Source organism: Solea solea, chromosome 11 (genome assembly GCF_958295425.1).
Source record: "Solea solea chromosome 11, fSolSol10.1, whole genome shotgun sequence".
NCBI lineage: Eukaryota > Metazoa > Chordata > Actinopteri > Pleuronectiformes > Soleidae > Solea > Solea solea.
Genome location: NC_081144.1, coordinates 3,695,542 through 3,716,944, shown reverse-complemented (window position 1 = coordinate 3,716,944; position 21,403 = coordinate 3,695,542). Strand labels below are relative to the sequence as shown.

Here is a 21,403-nt window from a genome sequence, read left to right as displayed (position 1 = left end):
TTTATTTAATTGTATTATTTAACAGCCACAAGTGAACATCCTGAGCTAAGCTGCACACTGATGAATTAACACTCTCACTCTTCATCTGTCACTTTCCTGTGTGGCATGACATGATTTGGAGTCTGTGTTGTGCTTCTTGATTTAAGCAGACTGTTCCCACGCAAACTACAATTGACTCACTGCTTCAGTAACAGTGGGCGGACGCTAACCACTGATGTTTACCTGAGGCATACGGGTGAGTGCATCCAAATCCAATTCTAAGAACGAGTGTAAGCAATGATTTGTTCATTCACTGGCAATAAAAAAACCCCGAATAATATTACATACAGCCCCTTTAAGACAGAAAAGACCAAACATTAATCTACAATCCCAACTATTGTAGTCCTGTTTTCTTCTATTATTATTATAATAATAATTATTATAGTTAAAAAACTATTTTGACTTAAATGAGTACGGGCCATCACGGGTACAACAGAAACGCTGCTGAAAAACATGTCAGGAGAAACACTGGGACGGACTCGCTGTCGTCTTACTTCAGATAAACAAGTAGCAAAATGTTACAGGGCATGCAAATGAGAAACTAAAAATGTTTTCATGATAGGCAGCAGCAACATTACAAATCATTCAGCTGGGAAAGTAAAAAAAAAAACAATTCATGATGAAAGGATCCTACACTGATGTCGAGAAACTGTAAATCTGTAACAGGAGTCGTTACGTAAAATCATAACAAACAGTAACAATTACAGGAGCAGGAAAAGACAACGTTACTTCATCTCCATCGTCAGTCAGTGTGCCGGAAAACCCTCTGAGAGTCACTCATGCAACATGTGAAACTCAACGGAGGCACAGTTTCCACATGCAGAGGATGTGACAGGCAAAACTCGTCATCCACACGTTAGCATTCAATTAGGAATCAGAAGGCAGGAGGAGCTAAGCTCGTGTGTGCGGACGTCACACCTTCACCCTACTCACTCACTATCGGTAAAGAAGACGATGATCAGAACCGTATCACAACTTTTAATAAAAAAGAAAAAAAAAAAAGAAGCAGAGTAGTGAAATTTCCAGGCTCCCAGACTCCCAAACCAACACGTGACCTCATGAGCACATGAAATGAGTGGAAAAAATGAATGAATGAAATCCACATCTTTATTAAGTCTCCATTGAAACGGACCAGTAGAACTCTGACTAGGAAAAATCTACACTGAAGAGAAGCTGTGGATACGAGAGGAAAAAAAAGGAAAAAAAAAAAGACCCGGACAGGAGCAGGAGAGTGACGGAGGCGGACTGCTTTTCCTAGAGTCTTACAGATCTACCACCCTGACACAGAGGAGAGGAAGAACCAAATGAAAACAGACGTGATTGAATGAAAGACAGAAGACAGGCGACAAAGGAGGGAGGGATTAGTACAGTCATGCTTGTTTGAAGGTAAAAAAAAGTGTATCGTGGTCAGATCACATGACCAAAACAGGAGATCTGTGGCTTTCCAAAAAAGGGGGAGGAGGAGGAGGAGGAGGAGGAGGAGGGGGCACGATCAGAGGCAAGGCAACCCATGCATGCACACTAACTGAGGCAGGCAGGTTATATAAGGCATCATCCCAGGAAAGAATAAATAAATAAATAAATAAATGATCCAAACACATGAGCTGAGTCTATGAAGCAAAAAAGTGTAAGACCATAAAAAATAAATAAATAAATGGGTGTGTTTTCACAGTGCACATCATCACATAGAGAGTAGCTTGGATACCAGCTGCTTCAAACTTACTTCCATATTGCTGTCTAGTGATCCTGCACTGCTGCGACGCCCCCGCTTGCCTGCCCGAGACATGCAATACCACAGATTAGAGATCGACAGCACTCCTGGATCCACTACACACGTGTTTTGTTTTTGTTTTTTTTTGTTTTCGGCTGCCCCGCCCACCCGTCCCGTAGGGGGCAGTGTAACGGGATTGTGACTGTGAGTTAAGTCCAAATAAGGGTGGGGGGAAAGGGGGGGAGGGAGAGAGAGGACGTCCAGGTCCCGGGGCGGGGGGGTGTGGTGGGTGACAGGTGGTTAAAAACTAAAGCTCGACTGAGATTTCAGTGAGTGAAATGTTTTAAGACGCTCTTCAAACTGGATGCTCATTCAAGGAGTATTTAGTTTTCATTATTCCAGCCTGTTTATGTGAGACAGGCACTTTTATTTTTCCCTATGAAACCTAAGCTTTAATACTTTTTAATCAAACAAGTTCTTTCTGCCAACTTTGCAAAATTGTGCATTTGATTCGACGTATTCAAGGTAAATGATGATTAATAAAATGAGTCCATTCAGCTGATTTTTGAGGCTTCCTGTTCGGCTTTTTTCCTCTTCAAATAAATGCAGCCTTTCTTCAGCTCATTATTAAGCTTTGTGTTATCTACACCTTTCTGCGTTCTTCAGTTTTTTTCCGTTTATTTTCTGTTATATGAATCTCAGTCATTCATAACTGCACTTTCTAGGTCAGACTGTCTTTAAAATAAATGTAGTCTTAATGAGCATCAAGTTTGAAAGGCCAAAATACTGCGGGGAAACGTTGTTTACACTTTTTCTCCCCAGATTTTTGTCCAGATAAAATAAGAACTCAGTTGTTGCCACAAGATGTAGATGTTCACACGTTGGTCATGTGTTGGCAAAAAGCCCGTCTCAGTGAGAGTCACAGAGGAGGAGACACATCAAAAGCAGTACAGTGGTTGTTCTTGCACATGGGATGTTACAGGCATATTCAAGTCTGAGGGCGAACAGAGAGCACTTCTGCCGTTGTTAGGCACACTCAGCCAATGATACATGACCGATAATCACACATAAACAGGAGAGTACCTGATGTGTATGGGAGGGAAAAAAACACAGTAAATACACATGAAATGGAGAATGACTGGAAAAACAAAGAGAAAAACACTGACCCCACTAACATGCCACATCCTGCGTCCAATCCAACAAAAAAAGTACAAAATAAAAAAGCGACACAGGAGACAGGAGGGCTGAGGGAATGCTACTGACACTGTCTGACCGTTTCCCCTCTCATCATCGTAAGAACACAGCGTCAGCAGCGACGCAGAACCCTGACTGGATTTCATTTTGTAATCCGGTTAAATCACCCGATTACTTCCCATAGCTGTTATTCCTGTGATGTAATGAAATGTGTCCGCGCTTCAGAGACACAGGCGGCGCTGCCGCGCTGAACACTGACGCTGTCGCCGATGTGAAAATGACAGAAAATAAGCTGCTGTGGAATGGTGAGCATTCATCAGGCTGGGATTCGGTTCACAGATATACACGTGAGAGGAAATGACAACGTGGGTTAATTGTGAATTAAAAAAAGGAAAAAAAAGAGGAGATTTTCATGAAATGTCACAAATAACTGGGAGTGGAAATATAACGCTAAGTAGAAAATAAATGATAATGATAAAAAAATATCATTAAAATGGGAAATAGGCTAAAAAAAAAGCTCAACATTAACCTCCTTCACCTGAAATCCCTGAAACTCCATCAAACTGTCCAATCATGAATGATTAGATATTGGCTGTAAACTCACAAATCATCGCGTGGTGCCATGAAATAACATTTTGCTATTTTTATCTCACTTTCTTTCTTTCCCGCGGAGGAGAAGGCGGCCGGTGGAAACACAGGCGTTTAAGGCTGTACCTGCTTCGGAGAGGTCTCGCAGCGAGCTGCTGAGGGCGCTCCTCTTCAGGCCCTCGCCCATGGCGTAGGTGTCGTCCAGGCTGGCGCGGTTCATGCTGCCGTTGCCAGCTTCCTTCTTCAGACCGGAGCTCTGCGACATGCTGGGCCTCACCACCCCCTTCTGCTTCTCCAGCTCAGCTGTGGGGGGAAAAAGGAGCCGAGGAAAGAGTGAGGTAAGTAGACAGTGGCAGACTTTCATGGGCTCGTGCCAGACCTGGTTTTAACATCTGTCCTGAGTGATCCTACACATGCAGACAGCTTTAAGTAGTTAGACTGTTTCCCTGGCAATAAGATGAATCCTGGATGCAGTCGTGCAGGCTCATGAAACGTTAAAAACTAATAATGTCTCTACAATAACTTTGTTTTCTGTATGATTCCAATAAGTTTGATAATCAAAGTCCCCGAATTTGTGCCAGTTGCTGTCTCTCTGTATGTCCCAGACAGGTTTATTATACACCCGGACTTTCCACAGTCTGGTTATTATCTTTAATGAGCGTGTGTGTGACATATTTAGACATAAAATCGCAGTGAAAAGACACAAGGTGAGGCAGACAGTACCTCCCCGCACTGAAAGGGGGCGCAACATGTGGTTGTTGCTGCTGTTCTTAGAGGGAACAGAGCAAATTGTAATCTCTTTCTCGAGGTGGCAAGGACAAGAACAGAGTTAGTTCTGGCCAGGACTACACGAGGAATGACAACATTAACCACGCCCACTTCACATTTCTAGCCAATAGCACAATAGTTGTCTGACACCACACAAGAAAAAAAGATCTGCCCGGGTGATTAGTCAAGAACAAGCTGATTACTGATCTCCTGTGATCACATGATCAGACCGGACGTCCCCGCCCCTTTTACTCAAAAACACCCTGACACGGATGCATCTGTTTTCAGTGTATTTGTGTATTACTAACGTTGTGGGGACCTAAAACTGTTTACATAGTCACATTATGGGGACTTGTCTTCCTTGTGGGGACAAAAATCAAGTCCCCACAACGTAAATGACTAAATTTTAAGGTTAGGTTGAGGTTAGGGTTAGGCAATGGTTAGGGTCTTCTCATGCTGCTGTAACATGAAATAAGATTTTAAGCCACCCAGTGTTGATATTTTCTACATATTAATCAACACATGAGCAGTGATGAGTGTAAAATACAACATCTGCTCAGAGGACTGACCTGTAAGTAATCTAATGTGTCCTGAGGACAGATTACGTTCATGCACGCTCAGGAATGTGGCCACATGAGTTCTTAAACCACCTCCAAATGTGGGTTCTGTGTTCAGATCTGAGGACACATTCAGGATGAAGTAGGTAGTGACTGATGTTAAAACCAGGTCTGAATAAGGCCTCTTAACTCATGAAAGTCCCAGTATCGATTTTCCTTTATATCCAACATCCTGCTCTTGTGCGTTGCAGCAGGAAGAAACGCTTTGCCTCCTGTTTGCCATCATGTGAACTCTGTAAACACTCTCCCTCATAAACTGCTGCAGTTGAGGAATGAGAAGCAGGCCCTGTTTCTACTTTACACAGCCTGAGGTAGAGGGAGGAAGAGGGGGGATGGGAGGGGAGAAGGAGAAGGAGGAGAAAAAAAAAAGGCAACTCACACTCTATTCTGTATTTCTCCATTTCCTGGACCTCGGCGATGGACTCTCGCAGGTCATCTGTGAACTTTTTGCGGTCCTGGGGATTGGGAGCGTTAAAGTTGATGAGGACTTTGATGTCTGCACCTGGTATCGCTGATGTGAGCCGGATTCCATTTGGGTAATCTGGGGCGACACCAAAAAAAAAAAAGAGGGGATGAGAACTTCACTCCAGGGCCCATCCATCAAACCCACGTTAAAACACATTGAACGAATCTGTGTGAAGTTCGGAGAGAATAAACAACGTCACAGCCCATCGCTTTGGCGTCCCGTCTCTGCTGATGTGTTGCCGAGCTCAATCAAAGCCTGCGATGTAAACACTGTCAGAGAACGCGAAAAAAGAAAACGCCCAGTGCCACTTACACTGATTTTCAAACAGCATGACTTGCATCCCATAGAGAGAGAACGACTGCCTGAAGCTGTACGTCACCGAGTTCTTCTTCTTCTGGAAGATCTTGGTTACCTGAAATAAAGGAGATGAGATGTTGGTTTTAGGAGAGGAGAGGAAAGGAGAGGAAGAGGAGAGGAGAGGAGACGAGGGGCCGCTTACCACTAAGAGGTCATTGAACAGAAAGATCTCCCGCTGGTGCAGGCCCAACTTCTGGAGCTTGTTGGGATCTGGCACTTCAAACAGACGACAGTAACAGACCAGTCGGCGATGGGGAAGCGACAGAACCTACAAAAGAAAAACCCGTAACAAGACTTGTCACATCTGACGCCAAGAATCTCAGAAACCTTCATATAAAATGTAATAAATCAAGCTCATGTTTTTTTTATTCAATATTTTTCAAATAATCTGGAATCGCTTTCACTTCTTCCTGCTTGGATGATCACTGTGTATCTGCCGTCGAGATTAACGCCGCAGCTGATTACATATTAAAGCAGTAATACCTGATGATATCTTGCACAAAAGCAGTAAAAATGACTTTAGAAATCCCAAACTTGCCCTTTAAATGTAATATCCAGTAACATAAATGGACAATGCTTAAATATGAGTGTGATTTCTGGATATTTATTCTACTTACACATCCCAGGCCGTGATGGAGCGATCCAATCTAAAAGAGGAGACAAAGTGAATGTTTTAGCTTCATCAGTTCTTTGTAAAGACTGTGGCTGATTAAAGAACCTCATAACGTCCGTACACAAGAAGGTGGTCTTTCTTTGTTGCTGGACTCGAGGGAGTGTGTAATAACGTTGGAATACAAAAAAACCCTCTCTGGAAAATTCCTCCCGTGGAAGCCAACACTGTGCAGCATCAGTGGCCCTCATTATTATTATTATTATTATTATTATTATTACATGGAAGAATTCCAGTGTGGTTTCTCTGCTGCAGCGTTTTAATCAAATGTCCTCCTGGGCTTTTAATGCTACAGCTAAACGGTGACAACAGATCGTTTTTCAGTATATTCAATTAACGCTGGCAGAACAGAAGATTCCAGCTGACTGGAAATGGACCGAAACCAAGTCATCAGAACGAGGCTTTTTATCGTTCACACATGAAAGCAACATCATTACCTGCAGAACCATGCAGAGATTCTGTTTCCCTGTTGCTGAGGGGCTGGAGCACAGAACTACATTTAATATTGGCTCTGTTTTCATTTTAATAATAAAAAAAAACGACATGTAGAGCCTCACAGCCGTGTGCCGCCATCAAACAGTCAAACTGCCGTTTTAATTTTTAGACTCAAACCATACAGAACACATGCAGGAAAGATTACAGGTATTTAATTACAGTGGCCAAGTGGATGCTTTGATTTGTCGTAAATGGATTTATCTCGATGATTATCTCATGATTTTTGGAGCTCTGTTGTTCTTATCGACCGTATTAATGTGCAACTTCAGTGCAAAAACGATATGTTGTATTGTTTGTTCTTAGGTCTTATGTTATTTTATTTGTTTTATTTATCTCTGATGTACAGCCCTTTGTTTCAGCTGTTGCCGTTTTTAAAATGCTTTATAAATAAAGTTGGATTGGCGTCGATCAGTGTTTGTCAAACCTGGAAATACCGATGTTCTCAAATGTCTTGTTTTGTCCACAAACCAAAATGATCCAGTTTTAAGGATTTCTTTGTGATATGGAGCAAAGAAACCAGGAAATGTTCACATTTATGAGGCTGAAAAACCAGAAAACACCACTCAGACCGATTAGTCAATTGTAACTAAGTAATTATTTCAGCCCTAAAGCAGATTATTAAGTGTCACACGTTCAGAAAATTAACCAAATGTAAAATAGGATTACAATTTACCTTTAAATGTTCCGAGTTATGGTGTTAAAAAAATCAATAGTAATCAACTAAAAGGTGCTCACCTAAGCCTAACCCTGATAATATATACATAATATAACGCAATACAATCAAAATAAAAGGCTGCAACTAACAATTATTTTCATCATTGATTCATCTGTCGAGTACTTGTTTGGGCCATAAAATGTCAGAAAATGTTGAAAACCTGGAAATGACGACGTTCTCAAATGTCTTGTTTTGTCCACAATCCCAATTTTTTCAGTTTAAATTATTTCTTGGCCAAATGGAGCGATGGAACCACAAAGTACTGACATTGTTTTAATTATTGAAGAAAAACTCTTAAAAAAAAGAATAGAATAGAATAGAATAGAATAGAATCAGTCTGTTATATTTTTAAAGGCTGGTTTAACAGAGAACCCTGATTCTACTGCATCACACAGACACAACATTTACCTTCCCACCAGAATCTAATCAGCTGGTTGTAGCGACGACACAACTGTCTATTAACTCAAGAATCTATAGCATCCTCGAGTGTAGCGTATCTATTAAAGACTCGTGGAACTGCTGCATTTAATCAGTGCAACAGCTACACCAATAAAAGCTCGGCGTGTGGACAGCTATTGTACTTAAGTGGCACCGAGGGCCCATTTTTCATGAGACTGCAGCAGTGCTGGGTGACTTTGCTCCAGGGCTTTGGTTAGTGTTAAAAGTCTAAGTGCAGGAGTGAATACCCATCTGAACATCCCTCTCTATTCCTATGTTTGAGGTTGTTGTTGTTTATACAGAGTGATTCTGGGAGGGTAAAGCTGTGAGAACATGGAGTGCATGTCAGAGGTTAAACTTGTGTGTTGTCAGGAAAACGCTGCAGCATTTTCAGAAGTCAAACACATATACAAAGTGTTACTCACCGGTTTCTTTCCCACAATCAGCTTCTCCACCTTCTGCACCTGGGAGACATGGTCTTCATTGGTCTTCAGCTCTCGCTTACGGATCCTCTCATAAATGCCAACCAGAGTCTCCCTGGGTATGTCCTCACCATCGTCCACACCTGGACCACGGGGAGACAATAACAACCAAATTTATAATAATTGTAATGAAATAAACCTGCTGGAGCTGGAAAAATCATTTGTTTTCAAATGAGGAGACAAACTTCATAACCTTATTCATTAAAGTGACAAAAATCCAATAAATGGAGCGAAATTTACACGTGTGTGCAAATATTATATGACATTTTCATCATGGTGAGATATCTGCAGAATCACAAAATCTGTCATGAAACAATTTCGTCTTATTTGATGAAATAATAATAATATTCATTCATAGAAGCACTTGTCATTACAAATTGTCATAAAAGTATTCACAAATAACCAGAAAGTCAGTAAATAATATTAATAAGAGGTATATAACATAATATTATTATATTGTATGTCCATTAACACATTTGTATTTATATTAATGCATAAAAAGCAACATAAATATGATTTTAACCATATTATTTGAATTTGTGTCACTCATTTTAAGCAAAAACTAAATTAACAAAACAAAAAAAAACAGTGTAAACAGTGTAATGTGTTATGTAATATTTATGTACAAATAAATAGTCCAGTATAATGTTAAACACACCCTAGAATAAATGTACAGTCAAAAATACCACATATAAAACATCAGTATTCACCTCTTAAATTCTTGATGAAGTCCTCCAGCTTCATCTTCCTCTCAGGCTTGACGTTGGGGCTGTACATGTCGGTGTTGAGGAGGATGATGGCAAACGCCAGGATGAAGATGGTGTCAGGGTTCCGGAACTGACGCACAACTGTGGGGTTGCAGATGCAGTAACGCTGGCTACAGACACAACAGAGAGAGAGAGAGACAGAGGGAGAGAGAGAGGGAGAAAAAGATGTGATGCCATCTCAACCAAACTGTAGACTGAAAAAACCCACACATGTTCACAGTGAGGACATTTTCCGCCACAAGAAAGCAGAAGTAGAAGTTGAAAAGCTAGAAGTGGTTACACACCAGTAATGATCAGGATAACACAGGTGCAAAAGTGACTAAAACGGTGAAAACAACAACAACTGTGTTTTTCCAGCAGGTTCTGGATCAGCAACAGATGTAGAAATGAGCATGACATCATAATCATTCACTTTCTGACTGAGTGAGTGTCTCTCTGTGTAATTATCACTCTGTCCTCAACACGTTAAAGGGACAGTTCAGGTTTTGTGAGGTGTGGTTATATCACCTACCTGGGGATGCACGTTATTATCTGCACAATATCAGTATCAGCAGATATTGGCTTTAAAATGGTTTTATCGGACACCAATATCTGCAGATATGACTAATAATGACTACAACAGTAGGCTAAATACGACACTACCTACTTGACTTCTATGCTGGCGCCCTCTACACCTACCGTTTTTTTATTTATTTTACTCAATGTAGTACATTAACATCTGCTGCGACAAGAGCAAAATATGATGTTAATTTCACTACAGAAAAGGCTAAATGACCTCTGCATTTGGGTGCAGGGAAAACCGTATATATAATCGGCATCGTGTAGGTTATCGGCCCAAGCACGCCCGATATATCGGCATATCGGATATCGGCAAAAGTCCAATATCGTGCATCCCGTCGTGTCAGTGGACCTGCCTGTGAGATGGATACTCACTATTAACAGAAGGAACAACACAACACTTAACAAAAGGCTGACTGAATAAAATATGACCTCGCTTAAGTTAATGAAATCTTAGGTTTATAAACCACTGACTCTCCTGCACCAAAATCCAGAGCAAAAATCTGCATTTTGAGCTCAAAAGGTCACAAGACTTGAGTGTAGAGTGAGCGGTTTACAAACCTCAGCTCTGTGAGAGTGAGAACAAGCAGCAGGTGTAGATTTGAATGTTTCTTCCTTCTAACAACAGTCGTATCATCAGTGAGGGTGAGAGAGTGATGATGTCGATGAACACTGTGTGACCGGGCGACCTCACCTGAAAGCTTCGATGAGTCGCTCCACCTTCTGGGCTTCGCCCTGGACACGGATGTGGTTCTGAAATTTCCTGAGGGCCTCGTCCAGCTCCATGCTCTGGAAGTCCATTTCATCAACCACACAGCTGATACACAGAAGAGAGAGAAAGTGAAACAAAAGACTTCTATGTCAGTCAGAGCTCAGTGGATGTAGATTCTATCTCAAAGAGGATATTACAATAGTTTTATCTTTTTCCTCAGATCACATTTTGCTAAAGCAATAGCCCTGATGTTTTTGGTACGTTCCGTTTCTCTTTGTTTTGGAACATGCACGAGCAAGGACGTTATTTACTCAAACTCTTATTTTAATCGCTTCCTCTCGTTGCTTTTTATCTAACAACTCAGGAAACCAGGAGGGAAAAAAACAAAAAAAGGAGGGACAAAAATAAACAGACTCTCTCTTACTCTAGAACATCTCTGTTGAACTGTTTTTGTCGATTCCCGAGAAATTCTCCAATCATCTGCCTGCTCAGGCCCTTCCTCTGCAGCAGGAAGTGAGCCACACCCACTGGTGTGTCGGGGATGAATCCTCTCTCAGTCAGGTACTGGATGCCTTTTTCTGGCTTCCTGGAAAATCCAATATGAACAACATGGTTAAGTCTGGAAAATCTGGTATTTTGATTCTTATTTTGAGAAGACAAATAGTAATATTTTCAATACTAATGTCATTAAAGCTCAACTAACACACACACTTATATGACAGATGTATGTAGACATGCAAATGTCACTGACAGAGCTTTTCTGATACTACGGCCAAACAAGTAGGTCAAACACATTGTGAAACGACCTTTGAACATCCATGACACAGATAAAGCTCCTGAATCAGTTGGTGAAATTCTCCGTATTTTCTTCAGCTTTGAAGGACAAGATATCAACGGTGAGGGAAATGATAGTTTGAAAAGTTATAGTGAAGGCAGTGAGGCAACAGTAGCAACTTCACATTTGTCTCAACAGCTCCCGGGGTTTGGTTGCTTAGTAACAACAGATCAACAACCCCCGAGCACCTCGGTCACAAACAAACTCTGGCTTCCTCCAAGCTTTTCTGTAGATGCTACATGGGAACAACTCCACAAACAGCTACTATATAAGTCATTGTTATTATATGAATAACTGAGGTACACTGTGTCATATTTTGGATAAATGTTATTATTCATCTACTAACATAGAGAAAAAAGCAGGGGAATCACATGGTACCTCACGATACAATACATGGGCCACGATACCAATAATATCACGATACAATGATTCTGTCATGATCAATCTACTGCACGACAATCATACAGCGATACATCACGTAACTAAGTCCTGTTCAAAGTGCTGTTTATTCACAACATAGAGAACAAAGTGCATAAAGTCTATGTACTGAACATGTCTGCAGCTAGAGCTAAAACAATTACTTTATTCATCGATTACTAAAGTAATCGTCAAATTCTTTTTGATAACCGATTAGTTGATTAATCGGTTTGAAGCTCTTTTCATTATTAAAACAAGATCTCTGAATAGTTTCTTCTTTTCTTTGCTCCATATAACAAAGAAATCATTAAAACTCAATCATTTTGGTTTGTGGACAAAAACAAGACATTGGAGAACGTCATCATTTCCAGGTTTGACATGTTTTCTGACATTTTATGGACCAAACGATTACTCGATTAATCGTAAAAATAATCGACAGATTCATCGATTATGCAAATAATCGTTAGTTGCAGGGACTGTATACTTTAGCGCGCCTTCAATTGTTAATCAGAATATCTATATTTGCCCTGGCGTATCGATTATCGTATAGAACGATGAAGGATGACTATATATCACCAAATCAATAATGACAGATAAGTCTACATGTGCATTAAATGATGTTCCTAATTTCCTCTTCTGTGCAAAAAAAAATCCTTCAAAATGCAATTAATCACAGCTCATTACAGTTTCCTACTGCAACACTGAGTGAATGAATGACTAACATCTTGTTCATTAATTGGGACATTAATCAGCGCCGAAGCACCTGCTCCCACCACTTACTTGTTGAAGAGGTTCAGGCCGATGCGGTAGTGTCTCTTGCGAATGACGTCGTTGCTGAAGATGGGCGAGTCCCAGCTGTTGCGAGTCTCCTTGTGGTACGTCTGCTTGCTGAGCGTCTGCTCTCGCAGGCTGTCCCGCGACGACGACTCGGAGCTGCAGTTGATGGTGTCGTTGGAGTTGGACGTGCTGTTGATGCTGTCGTTGTCCCCGTCGGAGAAGTCGGACTCAGACTTACTCTGCCGGTTAGCCGAGCCGTTGATGGCCAGGTGGCTCTCCAGCTGGCGGTGCCGGTGGCGCAGAGGTGCGTCGTCGTCGCGGGACGGCACCCGTGGCGGGGGGCCGTGGGAAATGTGTTTCGGGCTCGCTTGGGACGATGTAACAATGTGGCCATGCGGCGGCTCGTACGCAGGCGGCCGCTTGACAGAGCCGCGGTCAGAGCGGTCGCTGAGCTCCACAGAGCTGTCACTAGGAGGTTCAATGGTCAGCAAGGGAAGATGGTCCATTCTAAGACGCTGCTCTTGGCACTCCAGGGAGGGAGTGCTGCGGCAGCTTGTGTCAGTGTCACGACCCTCATCCTTAGGGTCAAGAGGCCAGTAATCCTGGGAGGAGTTGACTGACCGCAATCGCAAGTCGGATTCTGTGCTGGAAGGTTGTTCCCCCGACCTCAACAGAGCAAGAGAGGGGGACATGTCCTCCTCGTCTATGAACAGAGTAACATCGCTATATGACGCCATTGTTTCATCGTGCATGCGTCCAGCTCCCCTGCGGTGGGCCTTCACCTGATAGGGAAGCACCCTCTCCACCTCGGAGCAGCCCATGCTGTCCGGGTCGGGGCCTTCGTCCCCCTGAAGGCTGCGACAGTTCAGCGCGTCATCTATCGACTCCGCCAGAGACTTGACCTGCCGGGAGAAGGCGTCCTCCAGCTCCGTGATGGTGTCGGTCAGGTCGCCCTGCGGAGGCGGGTGAGCCGCCATGTTGGCCTGTTGGTGAACCTCGATATCTCCACACCCGGACTGCACCATGGACAGCGGGGAGCCGTCCTCCGTCATGGACACCTGCCGCCCTTCAAAGTAGGAGCTGTGCACTTTCTCCGGGCCTTCAAACGACAGCTGCATCCTCATGTTGGACAGAACAATGCGCCTGGACATGCGGTTCTCAGACATGGAGCTCCGGAGACGTTCAAAGTTCTTGTTCATCTGATACTGGCGGAAGGCTGTCTGGATGGTGCGCGCTGCATGCCGAGTTATGAATCGTCCGCCATATTTGCGCTCCAGCATCTCCACCTATGGAGAAGATGGAGTGGATTAATCCGGACGCGTAGACACCACTGGGGAACTTAAATATTTGAATTGCAGGATTTTACAACCAGGAATCTATGTTTATAGATGTGGGTGTGCGAGTACATCGTGCTTACAAAGAATTGGTCCAGAAGATCAGTTCTGCGATATTCTACGTTATGTTTTCACCAATAAATGAAATCCACTGTCTCGCTCACAACAGTAAATGTGAGTCAGAGCAAGAGGAAAATCCTTGGATGTGGTAATAATACAGCGTGGTGTAGTGTCTGAGGTTTTATCAACAGACACATCCCAACCACTCATTTCAGGCATCGACACTCACAGGCATTCTCCCACCGTGGGCATAGAGTCACAACACCCGCAGAAACACCAGCAGTCTCCGCAGCTTCACATCTTTGCAGCTGCTGCTGCTGCCCCACATCCACTCTTCAATTTGTAGACGCTATTATTCAGACGTGATAATAAAATTAAAAAAAAGCAAATACATCTAGACTCCAAAGTCCACTCTCCAACTCACTCTCTCATTCGCGTTTGCTTTTTCGTCGTCCTATAACAAGTCTCAACTCTCTTGAGAATCCAGAGCGAGAGTTGAAAAGAGAATTGAATCCATTTATTGGTGAAAAACAAGCTTTTCAGTGGAACATAAGGTAGAATGAAGTATTATTCACTACACATTCACTAAATCTGTGAATCCTCTATCTGTAGACGGTCTACATGTTCAGTGCTGAGGTGTACCTGTTTGTCCTGAAGGTCAGCAGAGAGCTCATAACTCTCAGAGAGCGAGCGCGACCGTTTGATGGCCTCCTCCTCAGCCTGCTTCCGGAGGATGGACTGCGAGTGCTGGAGCTTGGGCCGCCGAGGCCTCTGAGGCCCGGGCTGGACCCCGTGGCTGTAGAGAGGACTGTCGAATCGGTCAGGGCTGATGGCCGAGCCGTGAGTCACCGGACCCTGACCATAGCTGGCTCCGCTGTCCAGGGAATGGCCACCGTCATTGGACCGTCCATCCCCTTCGACACTGCAGAGAGAGAGAGAGAGAGATGATTAGATTTTTCATCTTCTTGTTAAGAAAGTCAGATGGAGATAATTTCATTTTTCGAGTCAGGATTCAGGTGAGGAAGAATAATCAGGTTAATTGCAGCTGTCGCCCTCATCCATCATTTAGAATGTCAGAGAAAAATGAGCTGATCTTCAAGAACTTTCATCTCTATAATTAAAAAAAATGATATAGGGAGAGAAACAAGTGAAGTGCAACTTCAGGATTCAGCTGTGACACAAATATGACATGAAATGAATGTCTGATTGGCACATATTATTGTTTTTATTCATCTTCATTCATTTTTGTTGTTGTATCTCTGTGGTCATGTCCTTTTAGTCAGCTGCTTGTTATCTTTTAACCAGTTTTAGTACTTCTTGGGTGAAAGATTTGGGTAAAATATCCATTTTTTTTATAATGCGATGGCAAAATGACCTGAAAAACAATGTCAACATTCCCTCCAATAGTTACTCTAACACAAGTTGAAAAATATTTACTATTGTACTGTATAATGCAAAGCAAAGCACATTAAAAAAAATCAAAATAGAAGAATCTAACTGAAGCCTTTTTCAGATCCAAATACTGCAAATGTCCAGTTGTGTGAAGTCAGCGTTAAATTCCCTCTCACACAATTTATATAAAAAATAAAAATCAGCCGGCAATCAAAAGTTTACTCACTCCCTCTCGCACTCAGCCGCTTTACAGGGCGACTGCTTACTGCGGAAAGACCGTCTGTTTTCTATGAAATGCCAACTCTTCCTCCATATCTTGTCCACCATTCTTTCAGGCAAGTCACAAGTCCAGAGTGCACGGTCTCCTCCAGGAAACACAAGCCTCTGCCACGTTATGAGCCAATCAGTGACCGCCGGGTTGCGTCATGTTTGCCAGAGTGACGACGCGCTGCTGCTGCTGCTGCTGCTGCTGCTGCTGCTGCTGCGATGCAAAGTCCAGAGTGACAGAGCAAACACGGCACGAGCGGTCGTTCAGTGGAACGCACCCGTGGGTGTGAGCAGTGCCAACACCTCAGTTAACTGACTTCACACTCACTGTGGTGCGTTCACTGCACACTGACTGGCAGACTAATGTGTTTGAACTGTGACTCGACACACCCGTGCAGTGTACACAATCTACTTCCTTCACGAAGGCAGCCGCCTAAACAACATCCAGTGATGGAGGCGTACCAGAAAACAGAAAACAGCACTGGGTGAAGAAGAGGAACTGAATGTGGTCAAGACAAGTGGAGACTTATTATTATTTTTTTTTTTAACGTTTGTCAGCACCAGCTTGATTGTTTTTATGTGTGTCGAATGATGTCATCATTGGAATGAGTGAAAGTTGGTCTTACGACATAAGTGAAAAAAATCACATATCTGTACTTTACTTTGTTATTTATATTTCTGGCAACATTTACTTTTACTCCACTACATTTCCTAAATAAATCATCTCATGTGGTGATGCTCATCTTGTCACACTAAATATTGGGAGTGAATCCTGACTTTCAAAAGTTATTTTGCAGATAATTTTCCTATCGCAATATGTAAAAAAAAAAGTAATAAAGATCACAATTTCACCCAAATCTTTCAGCTCTAGTGCTTTGCAAAAAGTATAAAAACAGAACGTGGGGCTTTAGTGTCTTGTTCAAGGACTAGTGAGCAGGGAAGTGAACCCACAACCTCCTCGCTTTTTTAACACTTTTTACTTACATACATTTCATATCAGAAAATGACTTTTGACAGAAAATCTCACATACTTTAAGACTTTTATTCAAGTAATATTGAAAATAAGTGACTTCAACTTCTACCAAAGTCATTTCCTGCGCAAGATATTTCTATAAGATACGTACTTTATACAAGACTGAGTAAAACTCATACAAAATGTGTATGCAATGATCAAAAAACTGGGCGTAATAATATTCATATATATATATAGGTCACACTAAACACTTGACACGTTAACCTGCAGAAGCTTTTTCTTCTGAAAACATTGTTATTTTAAAACTACATGCATGTTTCCTGTATTTTCTGGGCGTGTTCCAACAAAGCCATTGAGAAATAACTACTTGTTACGAAAATAACTGATGAAAAAAAGACTTGCACAGTGTTATAGATTTACTGATGAAGAAGCACAAATCTGCACAGCATGACAATGCGGTGTTTACAGAACACATCAATACAAGACTCTCTTTGGTCTTTGAATTCTAAACGCCTCCAGCATAAATAATACTCTGCTGCAATGATTCACACATTATGTGAATCCTTTGACTTATTACCATGCAGGATGTGTTTTAGGTGACGCATGTTTGTTTGTCTGTTTGTCTCAGACTGGATTTCTTGAAACTTGAGGAGGAGGAAGAAGACGAAACCGTTACATGTTTGAAAACATCCGATGAAGGGGGTGGATACAAGAGGAATTCTGTTTGACTGTCTTTGACATTGTGAGACAGGGATATTTATGAAAACAGGAAAAGTGCAGACTGGTGCTAGTATCTCTAAAAAAGGGAAACTTTGGTGTGCATCTGGACAAAAGCCTGTATTTTAATGTTGGCAGAGTTCAGTGTACTCGGAGAACTTCCCAGTTCACAGTCTGCAACTTGGCGAGTGGAGGCCAGAGGAAGAATCAATTCAGATTTTGGATCTGATAAAAGGACACGGCTGCAGGACTATTGTTTCACTTTCTTTAACATTTTAAGATGGAGCCGTTTTTGTGTAATTCCAAATAAATGATGCAGATATAATGTGAAGAGTGATAATATCTCTGATCTGGTTAAATTTGATGTGGATCTGGATTCAGATCCAAATGTTAGTGCTAAAGTTGCAGGTTCTGCGACTTTTTTTCTGTTTTGCCATATTTTAAAATTGTAGTATTGTAGTGTATTGTAAGTAATTCACTTACACGTGAATCTTGTGTGAACCACTTTGCTTTAAACTGATCCGTTTCTAACACAAAAATCTTTTTTTGACCTAAAAAAAAAGGGCACTGCTGTTTTTCAAACAAATATTGGAAAACATATCACAATATGAGCCAAAACTTGCATCCACACTGCCAACGATTGTTGGTTCCAATATCCAGGACAGTGATTGGATTCAAATGTTAATATTATTACTTAAACTCTGTCAAACTAAAAATACAGAGGACCTGGAAATGTGAAGTATGTTATTCACATGTTACAAACGCTTAAATCATTTGAATTGCATCTAAATATTTAACATTTGTTCTAATACAATAAACAGGCTTTTGTTTTTCTTTGCCTCCGACGCCAAAGAAGTCGTGTGTGTTGATTCTACACAAACATTTATGCCGCAGTGTTTATCATTTTCAAACACCGCCTCACAAACCTGCGGAGCATTTAATCCATTATGTCACGTTGATTTGTCGTTCCGTTGTCTAATTACGGACTATTCCGTTTGCGTTGTTCTGCATTAACGCTCGCGATTATTTAAGAATGTTAATTAGAATGTAAAGGTTTACGCCATTATTGACACATAAGACAACCACACGTGCTGAATCACTGAAAGACAATGAACTACAAGCTGCTTTCAGTAGATACGGCGTACGACAGTCGGTCCTCTGCGGTTTGCTCTCTCACCCAGTCACCTCCAAAAACATTCAAGGCTCAAAGTGAAAAAACACACAGTGTACACAGTGATGACAGAGACCCAGAGCAGCATCTTTCCCTCCATTTTGTCTATTCTGCTGCTCTTTTCTACCGACTGTGTGAGTAATAGTGGACGTCCAGCTGGAGTGAGTGCTGCAGTACTTTCTGCTCTGAGGTCACTGAAACAGACAGAGTCCGGAAAAAAGCGGCGTTTTAAGTGCTGTAAGGATTTTAAAGGGGGGAAAAAACCAGAGGCAGTGAACGAGCAGAGCCGAGCAGAGCCGAGCGGGATGTTACGAGACTTTATTCCAGACAGAACTCACAACAAAGCCAGAACTGAGTCATGCTATCATTCATATCAAAACGTTGCTGTTGCTGTTGTTGTTGTTGGAGTTAAAAGACGAGGTTGTCCGAGGATAGCAACGGCACTCTCGCTTGAAATGCGATATTAGCAACAGCTACCTAATATTGTCTGTCGCTCCGTCTGGGTCTTTATCCAGCGGGAGCCCGCATTGGTTCGGATGCAGGCATGGATAAGTATGTTAGCTCAGCTGGCACTGATTTTCAGCCATGAGATCCAGGGATTTGCGGGTCGGGGGTGTGAGATGGGGAGAGAGAGAGAGAGAGAGTGAGCATCTCTCTTATTCTTCTCTCTGAACACATCCTGAACAAACAGGCCCAGGCCCCTGTCCAGGCCTCAACCCATTCCATGAGTCGGACCTGAGGGAGAAACATTCCTCCATCCCGGAAAAGAGGAGTCACATCTACAGGGAATAGAACAAGGCTAATGAAGTGCAGGCTGGAGTCACGGAGGAAGAGAAAGCCACAGTGTGGAACCGACGCAACTCCCAAACCAAGTCGCAGAGCAGACAATTAATTTCAAACTCCTGTTTTGGGATTTTTTTGGGCTTGTTCTTGTTCTCCCAAGTTTTAGAGACGTTAACAGTTGAATGGGATGTGACAGTAAGCTGGTAACTTAATTTGAAACATTAATGTCAACATAAAATTAAAATCGCCTTTCTTGGGTTCATGAAAATAAGACATAAAATGCACAAAGTCTTGGGGTTAGGTTGGTTGACACTACTTCTTGCTTGATTTTTAACACCAATGGAACTTTTTCTTGATGGGTTCATGGTCTCAATCACTAGTTTCCATTAGTAACTTATTATTATTATTATTATCATTTTGAGTGAAACAGACTCTTGTGTCTATTTTTCCATCAAAAATCAAAAACAGCCACATTGGTTGCTGCTGACTGGTTTGTACACAAAGTTCCAAAGTATGTATTCCTTCCATTCCGTAAATTTAATCCAACCCAAAACAATTATTCTGTCAAAATATAATACAACAAACCATTAAAACTGTATGATTCTCCTCCTGATTGAGCAACAACCGCTGAATGGAGAGCACATCCTCCTGCTAAGTGGGAGGTTCCAAAAACTACAAAAATGGTTTAAGGTGTGGCTACAGGTGGACAAGCCCTCAGTCAGGCACACCCCCACCTCTTCCAAATATGGTCTCTTCTGTTTCCAATCAAATCAAAGATGGCAGTGGCCAACGTACGAAGCTTCAAAATGGCCGTGAGATCTAAGAATCTCCTGGATTTCATGGTTCAAAGACAACTTATCTGTCTTCTTCTTGTGTTGTTGTTTGTGTACTTAAACATATCCGGAGAACAGACTCTTGTAATCAAATCAAACAGAACATCCCTGATCTCACCCCACATGCACTGACAGCGTCGGCGCCAAACACAACAAAAGCAGATGTTTGCTCAGAGAGCTCATAAATACAGATGTGTTCACCAGCCTCTGCGACACAGATGCAGGTACAAATGGACCACACGGTAACGAGTTAAAAGGTAAAAAAAACCAAAACCTGCCAGTAAACACCTGGATGCGTCGGCCACTTCAGCTGCGACGACTGCAACTAAATGGATAATTATTTGTGTAATGGCTATAAAAAGAAAGCGAGGAGCAGGTTGGGGATTTTAGCGTCTGACACAGCTGCGAGCTGGAAAGCTTCACTGGCCGACAGACGGACAGAGTCACTCCTGAGAGTCTGCAGCAGGCGAGACACAGTCGACTGGAGCCTCGTAAGACTCGTGGACGTGGAGCCGCGGTGACTACTGCAAGTCGTATACTTGAGGTGCAGATGTGTGCGACTTGAAACTGTCATCGTGGATTTATGTTGATCTGGACAGAGACACACGAGTTATCAAAGTGACGCCACACATCAGAGCTCTAACCTTTGCCCTTATTATTACATTTTGAATAAAAGTTAAATAATTAGTAAATACAAAATGCTTTTCTGGTCTTGAGGAGTACTTATAGTTTGGATTTCCATATGCTGACACATACAGAACACCTAAAATTATACATCTATCAATCACACGTCATTCACCGCTGCAAAGAGCAACTTGGGGTTCAGTGTCTTGCTCAAGGACACTTTAGCATCCAGGGATCATACATGCAGCCTTCCTTTTGGTCAGAAGACAACCTAATGTTTGTGATTGGGTGAACTAATGATTCCTAAAAGCCTTGTTTCCACCAAGTAGTAGACTTTGGTTTAATTTGGTACATTAAGCAATTATTTGTGTTTCCATGACTTGTGTTATTTTGGTGCCCGCTGAGTAACGTAGCGCTTTTTTCGCACCCTTCCATTGGTCCAGCTCCTGGATGCTGGAGCTTGAAACACTTTCCAGGACTCAATTCCATTGCAGCAGGTTAAACACAACAGTGTATTGCGTCAGAGAGAGCAACAAAAGCCATTCTTGGACATTCTTCTTCTTCTTCTTCAGTGGAAATGTCAGCAAGTTCAGGACGTACCTTTCCAAACTAGAGATGGGAAGATAAAGCACCACGTTTTTGT

At 42.2% G+C, this 21,403-nt stretch overlaps 1 protein-coding gene across 7 annotated transcripts in view; it reads right to left on the bottom strand.

The window, feature by feature from the left end:
- LOC131468233 (IQ motif and SEC7 domain-containing protein 1-like) overlaps nucleotides 1-21,403 on the bottom strand; it is a 123,396-nt gene that overhangs the window by 5,044 nt on the left and 96,949 nt on the right. For 5 of the 7 annotated variants that reach the window (XM_058642259.1, XM_058642260.1, XM_058642263.1 and 2 more), the window contains 12 exons: nucleotides 14,643-14,922; nucleotides 12,610-13,892; nucleotides 11,002-11,163; nucleotides 10,560-10,682; nucleotides 9,251-9,417; nucleotides 8,484-8,623; nucleotides 6,358-6,387; nucleotides 5,883-6,008; nucleotides 5,696-5,795; nucleotides 5,297-5,458; nucleotides 3,659-3,835; nucleotides 1,763-1,812 (listed from right to left, as the gene is read on the bottom strand). In XM_058642259.1, coding sequence (XP_058498242.1) covers nucleotides 1,763-1,812; nucleotides 3,659-3,835; nucleotides 5,297-5,458; nucleotides 5,696-5,795; nucleotides 5,883-6,008; nucleotides 6,358-6,387; nucleotides 8,484-8,623; nucleotides 9,251-9,417; nucleotides 10,560-10,682; nucleotides 11,002-11,163; nucleotides 12,610-13,892; nucleotides 14,643-14,922 — 2,800 coding nt within the window. Of the gene's footprint in view, nucleotides 1-1,762; nucleotides 1,813-3,658; nucleotides 3,836-5,296; nucleotides 5,459-5,695; nucleotides 5,796-5,882; nucleotides 6,009-6,357; nucleotides 6,388-8,483; nucleotides 8,624-9,250; nucleotides 9,418-10,559; nucleotides 10,683-11,001; nucleotides 11,164-12,609; nucleotides 13,893-14,642; nucleotides 14,923-15,618; nucleotides 15,735-21,403 lie in introns of those variants that run through there. The other 2 variants (XM_058642261.1, XM_058642265.1) reach the window with 2 other exon arrangements.